A 16669-nucleotide genomic window follows, 5' to 3' on the forward strand; every position below is an offset into this window, starting at 1 on the left:
AAACACGTCATCTCGGATCCTCCCGATCCATTAACGGTGCTTCTAGGTACTTCAAGCACCGGTCACCGTCCTCGTCGAACCCGTCACTTGCGACGAAGGGCTCGACGAGTAAATTAACTCCCAGACACAGCCCACTGAGTTTCTCGCCGGATCTTCTCAGTGGGTCGCGTTTCCGATCCGGTGGTAGATTCTGCGAAGCACGGCTCTTGCTAGGGTTCATGTTAGCAACGTCATCAGGTTTGAGCCCCGTGAGCTCACCTACAAAAGTTAGGGTTACGCTGATATAGCCTCTCAAGGCTCTCAGCTTAGGTAGGAAAAAAAAAAAAAACCAAATAGGAATTTTTTATTCGCTGAAGCTTATCAAATTGTGGTTCGGTTAGATCAGGATAGCTGACAACGGCGTATTTAAAGATTGGAAGAAGGAGAGACTGTGCAAGCGCAGCTTTAGTGGCGGTTGGAAGAAAAATTCATGAACGTCTCAAAGATGATTTAATTACTATATATTAAAAATTAAATAATAATTTCTAGACGAAAAGATATTTGCGAATGACAGCATAAACGTCAACCGTCAACGTTCACCGAATGTCACTGTATATTTACTTCTATCTTCAAAGAAACTGATCAAAAATCAAAATAAGAGAACAAAACACTCAACGTAAATGCCTTACTAAAAATTAATAATTAGAGAACCATGTCAAATAATAAAAAAAATGCTGTCATGAATGAAATTTCAAAAGTGTGCCGTGCATGCTTAACAGTATGTGAGAACACCACTTACGAACTTTTTGAAAATGTGTCGGCCGATTTGTTTTACTATTGCACTTCGATTAAGGTGAATTAATAATTCATTGAATCCCCAAGGGTTGTTTGATTATTTTTTATTTCATTATTTCAGTTATGTACTTTTAAACTGACATTGGACTGTGTAACGTTGCTTGGGTTATTCAAATCGGCGTTACAGATAATACGTATTACTAATTTAAGGGCATTGCCAGTCACTACATTGTCATTTAATTATCATTAACTACAGTAATTCATATATCACGGCCACCTACCAGACGGACCGACGATCTAGTAAGAATCGCCCAGGGTCACACTGGATGCAGGTGGTAACAGACCAGCCGCACTGGTCATTAGTTGCCTATGTTCAGCAGTGGACAGTGGACAGGCTGAGATGATGATGATAATTATGATGATTGTCAGCCCACATCAATGGAATACAGCTTGATGGCATTCTAGCTGTCATGCCTATTGACTCAAGTTAACATTTAAAATCATGTGTCTGTTTATATAGAATGACTTATTATTCTTATTTAAATAGTAGCTTTTATTTCCAAATTAAGCATGTTAAATTTGTAGAATAAAGCAACAAATATAAATTCACATAATATCACAAATCAACAATTATATTGTTGATTTCCATGAGCGATGGTAACAATTCAACCATCAGATGGTCTGTCTGCCTACAAGGGCAAAAACAAATCTACAAGATATTTCAACATTGTCTATTTGAATTAGAAACAAAAAATGTTTCAGCTATACAAAGATGAGAAATTGCCAAAAGTGATTTGCGAAATTTGCCACAAATTACTTGTACAATATTCTGAATTCAAAAATACTTGTATCACATCCCAAAATGCACTGCTTGGTTTGAAAAAATCAGTAAAAAATGAAAGTACTGAAGCAGATACAAGTTGGGATGATGACAATGACTATGGAAATCTCTACATTGACAAAAATGAAAATGAGGAGAAGAGACACAATGATTATCAAAATTTTGTTGTGAAAGTTGAAAAATCGCATCCTGAATACAATGGTAAGTCACAATTAACAAAAAGTAAAAAAGTCAATTCACTCAAAGTGAGTCAAGCTTCGATCAACAATATTGTTGATCAAAGGAGTCAAGTCGAAGAAACGGTCACAGACATGTTTTTTTATTTTTTTTTTATTTTTATATAATGGCAATCTGCTGCTACTTTCAGCAATTTCTGCCAGTGTCGTGTTATGGCTACACATGGAACATTGTCGAGCTATTTAAATACACTTTTTATTATGAAAAGTATCCCATTTTGGAAATAATAATGTTGCCTGGGACTAACACAAATTTAATGTTACTATAAACTTACATATTATAATAAAGATTATGTACAGAGAATAATGCACTACATATAATTATAATTTTATAGAGTTAGTAGTTATAAACTTAATAAAAGCATTTATAATACGGGAGTCTGGGAATAGTGAGAGGAGGTGACGGACATTTACCGGCCGTTGAATTTTCAGTTCGCTAATAACTTGGTCCCATATGAGTGAGTTGTTCAAGCGACAATTGAGGAAAATGTGATCTATACTGCCGTCGTCCAAACCACATTCACACAACGAATTGTCACGTATTCTAATTTTATGTAGAAATACCGGAGAACAGCAATGACCTAAACGAACTCTACAGAGCACAGATATAACAGGTTTGGAAATCTTTTTGAATTTAAAAAACCATGGTTTTGTAGGAACGGTGGGTTGGATTGAAGCATATAAGCCTCCCTTCGTCTTACTGGACTCTGTCCAGTAGGCTTGCCATGACTTACTTAAATTAGACTTAGCAAGATGGAGTAAATCATAAGTTTGGACAGAGTGATGTTTTAGGTCGGCTAGGCTGCTGGAGATTGCAGCTTTGGCCAATGAATCAGCAATCTCATTACCTCTGATGCCAGAGTGGCCAGGAATCCATACCAAGATAATGTCGATCTGCTTTTTCGAGCATGAAAACAAACAATTTTTAATTTCAGAGATTATTGAACTGTGGAGTTTATCCCTGAAAGGGTTTTTGACGATAGCGTCCAGGGCACTTCTAGAGTCTGAAAAAATAACTGCCCTTGTAATAGTGCTATGGGAAAAAACAAACTGACAGGCTTCTAAAATACCAATGCATTCCCCAGAAAACACAGATGTTTCCGGAGGGCACCGGAATTGAAGGAAAATGTTGGAATTTTGGTAATAAACTGAGACACCCGTCCCACTATGAGATGAAAGTTTCGAAGCATCAGTAAAAAACCTGTGATAATCTCGCCACCTGGACTCAACTATGGACAAGAATTGTGTATTGGCCTCAACAGTTTCCTTGTCCAAGTCAATGGACGCAATATGATTTGGTATGAAGCTTAAAACTTCAATTGGAGAGTCATACATGGGGAATCTATTACACTGCTGGACATGAGTTCTTTCCTCAATCATACGGATCTTCCTAAAAGAATTCAAAATAAGAGGGGGATCCTTATACTTCCAGTAATCTACGTTCCCATATAATCTATCTAGGTGGATGAGTTTTGGCAGTATCATATGGTTTTTATGGAAGTATGCTTTAATTATAAACCTATCTGCAAGATACTGCCTGCGAAGGATAAGAGGTGGGTCGGCACTCTCCACCTGCAGGGCATTGCTTGGGCTGGACTTCATACAACCCAATATAATGCGGAGAGACTTTGATTGAATGGCATCCAATTTTGCTAATGCTGTTTTGTTGCAAGGGTCTAATAAGAAAGAGCCATAATCCAATAAACTTCTTATTGTAGCATTATAAATGAGTTTTAATGTGATAGGATGGGCACCCCACCAAACACCCGCAAGAGCCCGCAACATATTAATATTTCTCTCACATTTACTAATTGTGTAATTAAAATGTGCGATACCGGATAGTCTAGAGTCCAAGACGACGCCGAGAAATTTCACATTATCTTCGACCTTGATGGGAGATCCTTCAATTTCTAGATGTACATCTGGTATAACTCGTTTACGAGAGAAAACCACAACAGAGCTCTTAGAGGCTGACAATTGGAGTCCATGAGCAGAAAGCCAATGATTCAGAGAATTGAGGGATATTTGCATGGATATGCCAGCGTCAACTATGGATGGGACAGCTGTATATATGCACAGGTCATCTGCATATTGTAAAATATGGCATCCGATGTTGAGTGACCTATGCAAATCAGATGTATAAATGTTGTACAGCAAGGGACTCAACACCGAACCCTGGGGGAGACCCCTCCAGAGCAGCCTGGATGTGTGGACAAGATCACCAGGGATGTGTACGCTAACAGTACGGCCTGCCAGAAAATTACATATGCAACGTTGTATCTTTACCGGAACACTCAGCTCACGTAATTTACTTCTGAGCACGGAAAGAAGAACATTGTCGTATGCAGATGAAATGTCTAGGAAACAGGCCACAACCGACTGGTTTTCACTGAAGGCAATTCGCGTATCAGAAATAAAGGTGCCGATGCTATCTAAGGTACTGAACCCCTTTCGGAATCCAAACTGAGAGTCTGCTATCATTCCCTTACTTTCCACATACCACTCCAACCTATTTTTAATTAAATGTTCAAGGATCTTACCAATTACAGGGGAGAGTGCAATAGGACGGTAGTGATCAGGATTATCAGGAGATTTGCCTGGCTTCAGAATAGGGATGATTAATTGAGATTTCCAAGCGTCAGGGATATAACCAAAATTAAAACATGTATTTATTAAATTTAGAAGGAACTGACGACTATGTTGACCAGACATTTTGTAAAACGAGTAGGGAAAGCCATCTAAGCCAGGAGATGAGTCCTGGACATATTTAAGTACAGAATTTAGCTCATTTATGGAGAAAGGTTCGTCTAAAGGATCAACAGCGAGCATATTAATTGCCAATGAGGGACATTCATCAGCAAGAGGAGCATAGGCAGGAGCCAATCTGTTAATGAATTGTAGGGCGATGCTCCGTGAGATATTGGGAGAATTTTGAGGGAAGCATCCGCGTCTAAATTTTTTATAATTTTGCCAGACTAGGGAAGACGGGGATGAAGGTGAAAGAGAGGAACAAAATTTTTTCCAACTCTCATACTTTTTTTTCTTGAATGTGCGCTTGGATTTAGCCACTATTCTGTTAAATTCCCGAAGGTTGGAGAGGGTCATATTCTTGATGTAATTAAATTCAGCTTCTTTCCGGGATTTAATAAGGTCTGTGCATTCTCTGTCCCACCAGGGAGGAGAAGATAATTTTCCCAAAGATGAATTTTTCAAGGGAATACTCAGATCTGCAGCAGCTGAAATGGAATCTGAATACAAACTCAAACAAGCATCCAAATTGTCAAAAGAGATTTGGGGAAAGGAAAGGATTCTTTTATCTAGATTCTGTTGGTAAATGTCCCACCTGGCGTCAGTAATGCGATACTGCAATAAGGGAGTTCTATTTTTGCTGGGGAGAGACCTATTGGAAAAGGTAGAACAAATAGGGTAATGATCACTACCGTATGTTAAATTAAGACGTTTCCAGTCTAGGGAATTTACTAGAGTGGATGAACACAGTGTTAGGTCCACACAGCTTCTGCTTTGACCCGGTCTAGGGAGTCTAGTGGCTGATCCATCGTTAAGGACGTATAACCCTATTTCATCTATTAGCTCTGCCAAATATGTACCTGAAGCGTCACAATGGTCAGATCCCCACAAGAAGTGATGACAATTAAAATCTCCCATAAGAATAATTGGGTTCAATAAAATACATAAATTTCTTAGGAAAGGAATACATATAGGGACAGAAGGAGGGAAATAAATGGAGATAAAATTAATACCAATGATGTTAACACCAATGGCATTAATCTCGGCTCCATGAGGAGGAAGAGAAAGAGAAGAAGAAGGGAAGACATTGTTGACCAGTATAGCAGCACCACCATACCCGTCATCACGATCATCACGGTAGGTGCTATAACCTGGGATGTGAAATGGGAGATGTGGCAAGAGCCACGTCTCAGAAATTGCAAAGATTGCGGGATTATATAAATTGATTAAATGGAGAAAGTCATGTTTTTTTGGGAGGGCGCTCCTGGCATTCCACTGCAAGAGATTTAGATCCATTATGGTGGGAAAAAATAGTGTCAATTATGTCATTGGCAACGTGGTCAGGTAGGTTAATTTTAGTTAAAAGAGAAGCTAGTAGTTTAATTAGAGAGAAGATTTCACTAGAGGGAATATCTTCAGAAGGAGAAGAATTTTTTACTGAGAGCGCAGCCATTAGTAGAGGGAGAAAAAGAGTAGGAATTAGTAATAGCTCTATGGGTTCTTTGATCATAGCCCGGGACGTGAGGGGCATGACTTTTAGGCTTCTGGAGGATCGTTTTTCTGTAGGAGGAAGAGGAAGTCTGAGGATGGAAACGTAAGGACGAGGGGGCTGAAGGAATAATATGAGTTGTGGGAGGGACTGATGCTGAAACATCAGCAAAGGACTTTGACACAGTAGGGAATGTTTTGGATGCTTCTGCATATGAGATGTTGTTCTGGGCCATAGCAACTTTAATATTTTTTTGTCTCTGGTATTCAGGGCATTGCTTGCTATTAGCACAGTGAGGTCCAGAGCAATAAAAGCAAGTTGGGTCCTCTTTAGTGCAGTTCTCACCAAAGTGTTCATCACCACAGCGGAAACAGCGGGGCTTTGAGCGACATTGAGTTTTTGTATGACCGAATTTACAGCATCCAAAGCATTGTACAGTAGGGAAATAATATATATCTACAGGGAGGGAATTGAAGCAGCAAAAGACACGTTTTGGGAGGGTCTGACCATCAAATGTAAGAACCACAGAGGAAGTAGGTTTCCATTCTGGTACCCCATCAGTAATAACTTTGTGATTAATGCGTCTCACCTTCAGTATTCCGCCACAACCAGATGGTGTCTTAATATTTAAAGCTATCTCTTCTTCTGACCAGTCATTAGGCACACCCTTAATAATACCCATCCTAGTGATATTATAAGTCGGGATTAATGAGGAGTATCCATTTTCTAACAATTCTTTGTTGGCCAAAAATGAGTTTGCATCCTCTGGAGATTTAAACTGGACAGCAATCCTATTCCGACCTATTTTTTTGACTCCATCAGGAAGAACATTTTTAATATTAAGTTTGATCATCATCTGTCCAAACTTAATGGGGTGGAGGGTAGTTCCCGATTTCGGGTCAGATTCTATACGAGTAACATGGACCAAAAATGGAGCCACATCCCTCGCAGAATAGCGTTCGCGGCTATACTTATTAGGTGCTAACGGTCGTTGTTGTTTGGAAGTAGACAAAGCAAGATCATTATCATTGTTGGTTTCGAGAGCTCGCTTACGATGATGTGCTTCAATCGACTCGAAACTAGTTAATGGTACAGTAAGGACTGGTGAGTATGTAAAATCACCCTGAGGATGTTGTCCCTCATCGTTCCAGGTTAAACTAGGATCTGGGGGACGGCCAGGGGGTCGATCGTCAACCTCCATGATCGGCCCGCATTGACTATGCGAGATTAAATAAATGAAAACTTACCTTATGGCTTCACACAAAATTTAACAATTACAACAAGAAGAACAAACACAGATAGATATAGGCAGCAAAAAATATAACCAAAAATACAAACAATTAAAAATTAAAAGGAAAAATCGTTCGCATGTGCTAACCATCAAACACCCTCTGATGTTGTGTTTTTTCGCCACTCCACAGACATGTTAAAACCATACTTCTTTCTATATTTTGTATTTGATTTAATAGCATTTTATCAGATTTATATATTAATATTTTTTGTGATGCACAGACTGTTCTATAAAGAGTCTTATTAATTTTTGTAGTAGAGCTTATTTTGAGTCTGCATGGGTTGTTACCACTGTTCTGTCTATTAGTACTAACAGTAAACAAGTGTTCCAGTATAACTATGACACTAAACTTATGATTTGGATTATTCATTTCCATAAGTGATGGCCGGCCGTCCTAATGGCTACTGCCTTTGAGTTCAGTGAATAAGATCTGCAATTAAGTTCCGATCGCAATTATGCTTTATTTTTATTTAATTATCCAGTATCCCCAATCCCTCTGTGACTACTATTTTAGAGAGAAAATAAAATAATCACAGAATTACACTAATATTTTTTAGGGTTGCCGTTGCAAGATTTTAATGCTGAAACTATTGTAGAAGACATTAAGCCAAAGGAAAGGTAATAAAATTTATGTATACATAGTTGACACATCACCAAACTTTGTTCACATTTTATTCAGTTTTTGAAACTAATTGACAAAATGAATTAATATTTGAAACATTAATTTTGTCTTTAATTACAGAAAATTAAAGATACAGTTAAAACTACAAGGGAATAAAAGAAAAAAGAAAAATATTGTGAAACAGAAGAATCATTTCATATTTACATGTGATATTTGCAATAAAAAATTCAATTATTTAGATAGATTTCAAGCCCACAAATTAGAGCATGAAGGCAAAGTTGTAAGTAGAATGTGTAATAAAATTTTCAAACTTATGAATAGAATTAATGGTGGTCTTCGGTGTCTTCACACCTCAATGTGTGTCTTATTCTCACAGCAGAAGTAAAAAGGGGTTGATGATACCTACTCTTGCAGGCTAACAATATGTTCTATTACATGAAAAACAAGTAAGTAAGTGAGAACATCCACAATAATTGCTTCAATTGACAGTATCATCAATCTGGCCATCAACATTCTCTCTCCATATTTCCCTTAAATTAATCTTAAAAGACTGCATCCCTGTAACTTTACAAACAGACTACATTTTTGGATGTTATATTTAATCCTAGTTACAGTTTTGTTTCCGGAGCGCTATGAAATGTCCTTCTTCAAACGAGGCTAGTAGAGAGTATTTAACGGTAAGCAGCGGCTTGGCTCTGCCCCTGGCATTGCTGACGTCCATGAGCGACGGTAACCACTCACCATCAAGTGGGCCCTAAGCTCGTCTGCCTACATGAGCAATAAAATATAAAAAAATAAAACAAAAATCTTTCACTTTTAGACATCTATATTCTGTCAACCGTGCAACAAAACATTTGTGACGTGGAGCGGTCTACGTCGACACAAGGAGAACGAACACACACAAGTTAAGCTGGAAAGTTTGAAATGTAAGGTCTGCGGCAAGTTGAGTAAGAACAAACACACACTGAAGGTCCACGAGCGGATACACGGGGAGAGACCGTTGCTGATGTGCGACGTCTGCGGAAAGGGATTCACTACCGCAGTTATTTTGAAAGTAAGGACAATCATATGCGTAATACATTTATGTTTGGACAAGCTCACAGCGCATCTAGTGTTAAATAGTCACTGGAGTCCATAGACATCTACAACCTAGGTGGCGGGTGGCGGCATTTACGTTATAGATGTCTATGGGCTCCAATAATCACCAGGAAAACACCAGGAGGGCTGTGAGATCGTCCCCCCATCTATGCAGTAAAAAATTATAAATGCCGTCACCTATCTCGAACCATGACTTTTAATTAAAATCTCAATTTTTCAGTACAACGGCTCTGCTGCCTTTTAATTATTGCTTCACGCAGAAATAGGCAAGATTTTCACTTTTGTCATTTCCTTTTTGTTTTCCTGCCTATTCTAGTAATCACAATGGATTATAATAGCTTCACTGAACGCGTAGGCGAGCTCATGGAGTTCAGCCTGGTTAATGTACTAACACTACACCTAACAAATATATCATTCAAGTACACTATGTGACTAAACTGTCACTAAGGTTTTATCTGGTCACCGTTCTCGTCGAACCCGTCGCTTGCGTCGAAGGGCTCGGCGAGTGAATTAACCACACGGAAACAGTCCACTGAGTTTCTCGCCGGATCTTCTCAGTGGACTATTCCAATCCGGTGGTAGATTCTGCGAAGCACGGCTCTTGCTAGGGTTCGTTATAGGAACGTCGTCAGGTTCGAGCCTCGTGAGGTCACCTGTTAAGTAACGCTGATATAGCCTCTCAAGACTATCTATAAGCTTAGGTAAGGTAAAAAAAAGGTTCTAAATTTTACGCACATTGTTACTGTTACAGACACATTTAGAGACCCACAACGAGCACAGAGAGAGAAGGTTCACGTGCGAACAGTGCGGCCGGAAGTTCCTGACGCAGACCGTGCTGCACACGCACGTGGCCCGCCGCCACTCCGACCGCCGCTACATCTGCCACGTTTGCGACCAACCCTTCATCGACAAATACAACTTGGCCCAACATTTGATCAGGCACAACAGCGCCGACCGCAAGTATTACAAGTGTGACGTTTGCGACAAACTAATATCGTCCCAATCGAACCTGACTTTGCACATGCGGATACATTCGGGCGAGCGACCGTATAATTGCACGTACTGCCCTAAGACGTTTATATCGAGGAAGAACTTGCGGGAGCATATAAGGACCCACACGGGCGAGAGGCCCTACAGATGCGCGGTCTGCGATCAGGAATTTTCGCAGAGTAGCTCCATGAAACGTCATTCGAAGATACACGAACGACAAATAACAACAAATTAAATATTCTATCGACGAGAAGAGAAGGGTTTTCATACCGGCCTCTCGTTTTTACCATCGCACCGCCCGCCACCGGAGTAGAGTTCATCCATACTACCTGGAGCCACTGCGGTCATCCACAGTGCGTTTCCAGAGGTCTTTTTTGCCACGTACCATCCGGCTATGGAATGAGCTCCCCTCCACGGTGTTTCCCGAGCGCTATGACATGTCCTTCTTCAAACGAGGCTTGTGGAGATTATTAAGCGGTAGGCAGCGGCTTGGCTCTGCCCCTGGCATTGCTGAAGTTCATGGGCGACGGTAACCACTCACCATCAGGTGGGCCGTATGCTCGTCTGCCTACAAGGGCAATAATATATATATATTTCCATCCGGGAGTTCATGTTACGTCCTATATGGCGGTTTTTACCGATGATATTGCATCCGACCGACTTATTGCGTCCTGTATATGGACGCAAGATTGTCCATTTCTCAAATTCTGCCAGAGGTAGCCGAAAGATCCGTACAATGCGTGGGTAAAATATTGGCATGGACGTTATTTTGTCACCGGATTGATTCTCAGCGTATTTCTTAGTTCCGCTGTTTGGCACGCGAATTTTGGAGGTCGCTTCTCCGCGACGTATATCGGTAGCGTATATTGGATATTTTGTTTACGTATATTGCACCGATAATTTGGCTTCTGTATATAAAAAAAGTTTTTATCAATTCCAATTTGTGATTTAATTACGTCACACAAAATGACACCGTTCCAAGAGAAACGCGGGAACAACAGGGGTGAGGGGGCGGAGTTAGCATGCGCCATGCAAGCGCCGTGATTTTGTTTGCAATTCTTTTCCGGCCGTCGCGGACGCAACGACGCCTATAGTGTGAATATCAGTATTTTAGAGAATGTATAATAATACTTTTTATCAACGAATCACGTGAGCGGAGCCGCGGATGCAAACTAGTGTTGCTTAAATACGCATTACATAAGTTTATTCAGTTATAGCCAATGATAAAATAAACTACTCTAACTGGTCGTTTTTAAATAATTCTTATTCTTAATCTTAATTGCTATGGCAATCTCCTTTCATGTTCAATTTTCGCAATGTTTTTTGTTCTTTTTTGTCGACACTTGTTATTTAATTATATGAGTATTGTTTTTTGAATTATATAATTATGGTTTTAAATGCACTTAATTTGTAAAAATAAATAATAGTTTAAAAAAACTAAAAAACTCGCTTTATATAAAATTCAACTAAAAAATATAAAATAAATTTTAATAAATTTTAATTGAAAATAGTGTTAATATATATATTATTGTAAAAAAAGCGTGGGGTGCATGGTGTTATTATTAGTTATAAATATTTTTCTGACAGATATGAAGAATTGTTATTTGAATAATATGTTAAAAAGCACACCACGCATTTTTAAAAAAAAAAAATTTTTTTTCATTCATTTTTTAGTTGAATTTCAATTTTTTCATATTTTTTTCCAATATTGAATTGTCATCGGTCCTCGATAAATCTACAAACTTTGAATGAAATCTGGCCGTTTAAAGTGGATCAAAATCGCGTCTCAAGGAGTCAGTTACAAACATACATACAAGTGAAGCTAATATAAAGCGTGTAATAAAACTTGATAGTACTGTCGAGAAAATGACACTCATATAAATAATGTACTAACACATAAACCTAATTGGAAGAAAGCTGAGAAAGATGAGAGAAAGATGTCTAATCTCGCCTAGAGAAAACCCGAAGGTGGATAAGTTATTTAGAAGGATTCGCGCCCTCTCACCAAGCGTACTGGCAACTAGCTAGGACCCTCAAACCGGAAACTATCGCCAATATACATTCCTTCGTAAGCCTCTCAGGCCAACCCTCGGCTTTCGATAACGATGAAAAGGTAGTGTTATTAGCCGATGCTCTGCAGGAGCAGTGCACCGTCAGTGCTCAAGCCGTGGACCCCGAACAAACCGAGTTAATTGCTAGGGAGGTCGAACCCAAACAGCTTCCCAAAAACCCTCAGACGCGTTACCCCACATTACCATTAACGGAGTAAAAGAAAAAACCGCGAACTTCCAACAAAGGAAAGCCCCCGGCTCCACCAGAAACAAATGCCGCGTTTTAAAAAATTTATCCCCCCCCCCCCAACTAATAAACATGTTAGTTTCTATTTTAAATGCCGCTATAATGAACTGCATCTTTCCCGGGGTGTAGAAAGAACGTTATCGGCATACACAAACCTGGAAAACCTAAAAACGAATCCGCGAGGTACAACCCGATCAGCATCCTCCCAGTGTTAGGCAAATTATACGAGCGACTATTACGCAAACGCCTCTGGGACTTCATCTCCTAGAAAGGCATCCTGATCGACGAAAAGTTCGGATTCCACGCAAAGCGCTCGTGTACGAGGGCGGCACTGAAAATTTCAGGAATTAACGAAGTGACACAACATTATTATTTGAAAATGTATTTATTGCTTTTCGAAGTATTCTCCGCGAAATTTGACACATTTTTCCATACGATGGAACCAATCATTGAAGCAACCATTCCATTCGGAAGTTGGGGTCTGGCCGTTTTGTAGGCGTCCACAGCTTCTTCAGGTGATGAAAATCTCTGTCCACGCAATTTATTCTTTATTTTAGGGAAAGTATAGAAATCATTAGGGCTTAGGTCGGGGCTATACGGCGGATGGTCTAATAATTCTATGTTTTCTTGCTCTAAAAACTCTTTTGTTCTGTGCGCGGTGTGAGAACTCGCATTGTCGTGATGGAGGATGATGCAGCGGTTGCAGTTCTCTTTACGGAGTTCAGAAACGACCTGTGGCAAACAAATGCTAGCATACCATTCTGCATTAACCGTTCTTTGTCCTTCAAGAGGAATAGTCGTAACATGGCCGGTTTTGGAGAGAAACGTGGCCACCATTTTTTTTGCAACACTCCGTGAACGAACAATTTTTGTTGGCTTTAACTCATTTTCTAACACCCAAACTCGTGACTGGTTTTTTTGTTTCGGGTTCGTAAGCGTATATCCAGGATTCGTCACCTGATACAATGTTGTATACAGCATTTGAGGATCCTGCGTGGAATCTTTCGAGAGTTCTGACGCACCAAGTAACGCAAGCCGCTTTTTGCTCTTCACAGAGCGAATGCGGTATCCATCGGGAAAACAACTTTTTTACACCTAATTGTTCATGCAAGATTATTTGTATTTGACTCAAACCAATGTCTAAAGTTGCCTGAATTACGCGGTATGTCACATGTCGATCTTCCTCAATCAGCTTACGCACAGCATCAACGTTTTCTTGGGTGACTGCAGTTTTTGGACGACCTTGACGGGGATCATCACTGAGCTTGACACGTCCACGTTGAAACTCAGCAAACCAGCGATAAATTGTGGTTTTGGATGGGGCTTCATCACCAAATACAGAAATCATCCGGTGAACACACTGTTTTTGTGTTAAACCACTTCGAAAGTCATAATAAATCATCGCTCTTGAATTTTCTCGAGTCAATTCCATTTTCTCAACGACTAAACAAGTTTGACAAAACCTCGTGACAAGACCGAGAATCTTTTTTTAAATAAATAAATGGTATTCGATTTTTAAAACCAAGGAGTTTTCAATTAAAAAGATTTTAATATGACAGGAACAGTGGAAATATTCCATTCCCGATACTTTTAGTGCAGCCTAGTATTCAGCAAACGTACTGCCTCACAGACCACATCTTAGTAGGGATAAATAGCGTAGACCCCTCTCCACGAGGGCCCTCTTCTTCGAAATCGCGAAGGCATTCGACAAAGTCTGGCGCAACGGTTTAATTTACAGACTATAAAATAGGCGTGCCAGACAGTCTCGTGCTCATCATACGAGACTTCTTGTGGAGCCATTCGTTTCCGTATCGGGTCGAGGGAACTCGATATCTCGGCCGGAGTTCCGCAAGGCTTCGCTCTCTCCCCGCTACTTTTTAGCGTGTCAATTAACGATAAAACCCGGTCGCTAGCGAATGCATCGATCCTTCTTCTTTCTTTCACAGTCCAGGTCTCATATAAAAAGATGGGGAACACCAGTGCCCTTACCAATCGGAAATTGATGGTCTTGGTGATATTCCGGTCCTTACAAGCCGAGTTTATATAAGGCCGATCGCGTTATGATTATGCGCCGCTTAATTTCTTCCTCCGAACCACCACTGTTAGTCACTAGTGAACCTAGGTAGGTATAAGATGAAACGACCTCACAGCTTGCAATCTCGGTAATCTCCGGGGTATTGTTATTGCTTGTCAACTATAATAATTTTGGTTTTGTGCCTGTTGATTCGGAGACCAAGGCAACTGTTTCGACGCGATTTAGCAATTCTTTTGCTTGTAGCAAAGATCTGATTGCCAATTGGTTACAAGCCAGCAGATTAGTATCGTCAGCATCACGAAAACTGCATATGTTTTTGCCACCAATGGGCACACCATCAGTCCAGTCATCTAGAGCGATTCTCATAATTGCCTCAGTGTAAATGTTAAACAAGAGAGGTGACAAGATACACCCTTGCTGGACTCCAGCGCTAGGACGCAGAGGTTATGAGGCAACGTTGTCCAACTTTACTGAATGTATGATGTTTTGGCACTCCCATATTTTCGAGGGTTTTCCATAAATGTGGCCATTTAAGAGTCAAATGCTGTTTGAAAGTCAACAAAGCAAATGAACGTTTGCATGTTGAACTCTCTCGGCTTCTCTATTATTTGTCGCACAATCAAGATCGGTTCTCTTGTTCCCTTCCCCTTTACAAAGCCAGCTTGCTCTGGGGCTATTTGTGTTGCTAAACAGCTTTTTAAACGTTCATTAAGAATATGTAGAATTTTGCTACAGTGTGATTGATATCAGGGCAATAAGACGATAATTGCTACACTTCCTTGTCGAACCTTTCTTATGCAAAGAAATAAAAAGGGAGTGCGTCCATTCTGTAAGCCAGGTGCCAGATTTCCATATCTTGTTACAAATTGCATGGAAGATTTCGACACCACTGTGGCCAAAATCTTTAACTGTCTAGATTGGGATGTTATCACTTCCTACTGCTTTTCCAGTTTTAAGGTGTTTGATGGCATGACGAACTTCTTCTTTCAGTATTTCTGATTCGCGTTCTTGGATATCTGATGTCGTTGGGGGGAAAATTTTGCAGTCGGGGTCAAAGAAGAGAGCTTGGCAATATTCTTTTCATCGGTCTGAAAGTCTTCTAACTCTGTTACTACTACACATCCATCCGATTTCTCAACAGCCCAGGTCTAACACTTAAAGTCTTGGTGATTACACTAATTTTCCGGTACAAATCTCTTGCTTCGTGTTTTTCAACATGCGCTTCAACTTTCGAGCAGATCTCTCACAGAAAGTTATTTTTATCCCTCCTACAGGCTCTTTGAATGTTAGCACCAGTTTGTTCAGTATTTGCACTTCAACTCCCTGTGCTTTTTTGTGTCGTCTCTCTTCCACCAACGGTAAAGCTTCAGCACTTATCCAGTGCTGATGTTTTTTGGTTTCAGATTTGGCAGGTTTAGATATTTTCACTGCTTCTCAAATCATTGCTTTTGTTCTATTCCAAAATTCTTCAGCCGTCAGTTGATCATGCCGTTCAATTTGCATTTCTTTTCAACTTTTCGAAAGATACAAAAAAATTTTGGGTGTCATGAGGAGCAATTATTTCGCATTCATTAATTTTCCTTGCAACCTGAAGTTTAAGTTGGAATTTAGAGACGAGAATCGGATCCGTAGTCGGCTCCACCACTCCACCTTGATTTTATAAGTATATAGTCAATTTAATTTCGGTATTGAGGTGAAGTTCAAGTGTAAAGCCTGCGTGGATGTTGTTTGAAGAGTGTGTTCGCTTTCAATAAACCATTGCCCTCTCAGTGGGTCGCAATTCCGTTTCGGTGATAGATTCAGCGAAGCACAGCTCTTGTTAGGGCTGGTGTTAGCAAATTCTCTCAGGTTGAAGCCATGAGCTCACCTACCCGTAAGGTCGTAACTGAAATAGTCTCCTAGGCTACCGGCGAATAGGAAAAAAAGCCGGCATCCAAACCCAAAGCTACATAAATTTTATTTTAATTGACTTCATAAAAGGAGATGGTTCTTGGGATTGGTTCATTGGGATCTATTATTTATTACATTAATCGAAGACGGCAGCACTCCAAAAAGTATACGGTATCGATATTACTATAAGTTTAGGAGGAAGCAGCAACCTCAAAACAATTTATGGAGTACATACAGAAAAAATATTCGGTACCAATATAATCTCAAATATAGAAAGTAGTCATGTAATTAGTGGAATGCATAGAATAAATACAGGACAATATACGGAACCGATATATCCATACATTTGGAAGGATT

General features: G+C 39.9%; 1 protein-coding gene across 1 annotated transcript; it reads left to right on the forward strand.

The window, feature by feature from the left end:
* Positions 1 to 586: 586 nt before the first annotated feature.
* Positions 587 to 11534, forward strand: LOC114244028 (uncharacterized). Its single transcript, XM_028175716.2, has 6 exons — positions 587 to 832; positions 1537 to 1816; positions 7937 to 7997; positions 8122 to 8281; positions 8822 to 9055; positions 9851 to 11534. The coding sequence occupies exons 1-6, from the start codon at positions 692 to 694 to the stop codon at positions 10322 to 10324; spliced, it is 1350 nt and encodes a 449-aa protein (XP_028031517.2). The 5' UTR covers positions 587 to 691; the 3' UTR covers positions 10325 to 11534.
* The last annotated feature ends 5135 nt before the right edge of the window (positions 11535 to 16669 follow it).

Source organism: Bombyx mandarina, chromosome 05 (genome assembly GCF_030267445.1).
Source record: "Bombyx mandarina strain Sakado chromosome 05, ASM3026744v2".
NCBI classification, from domain to species: Eukaryota; Metazoa; Arthropoda; class Insecta; order Lepidoptera; family Bombycidae; genus Bombyx; species Bombyx mandarina.

Bases quoted from the DNA above. Each gene is read 5' to 3' on its own strand.
- LOC114244028 (XM_028175716.2), top strand. From the start codon at position 692: ATGTCAAATAATAAAAAAAATGCTGTCATGAATGAAATTTCAAAAGTG. The intron at 833-1,536 runs GTGAATTAATAA...AAAATGTTTCAG, and splicing joins ACTATTGCACTTCGATTAAG to CTATACAAAGATGAGAAATT. The intron at 8,282-8,821 runs GTAAGTAGAATG...TTTCACTTTTAG, and splicing joins TAGAGCATGAAGGCAAAGTT to ACATCTATATTCTGTCAACC.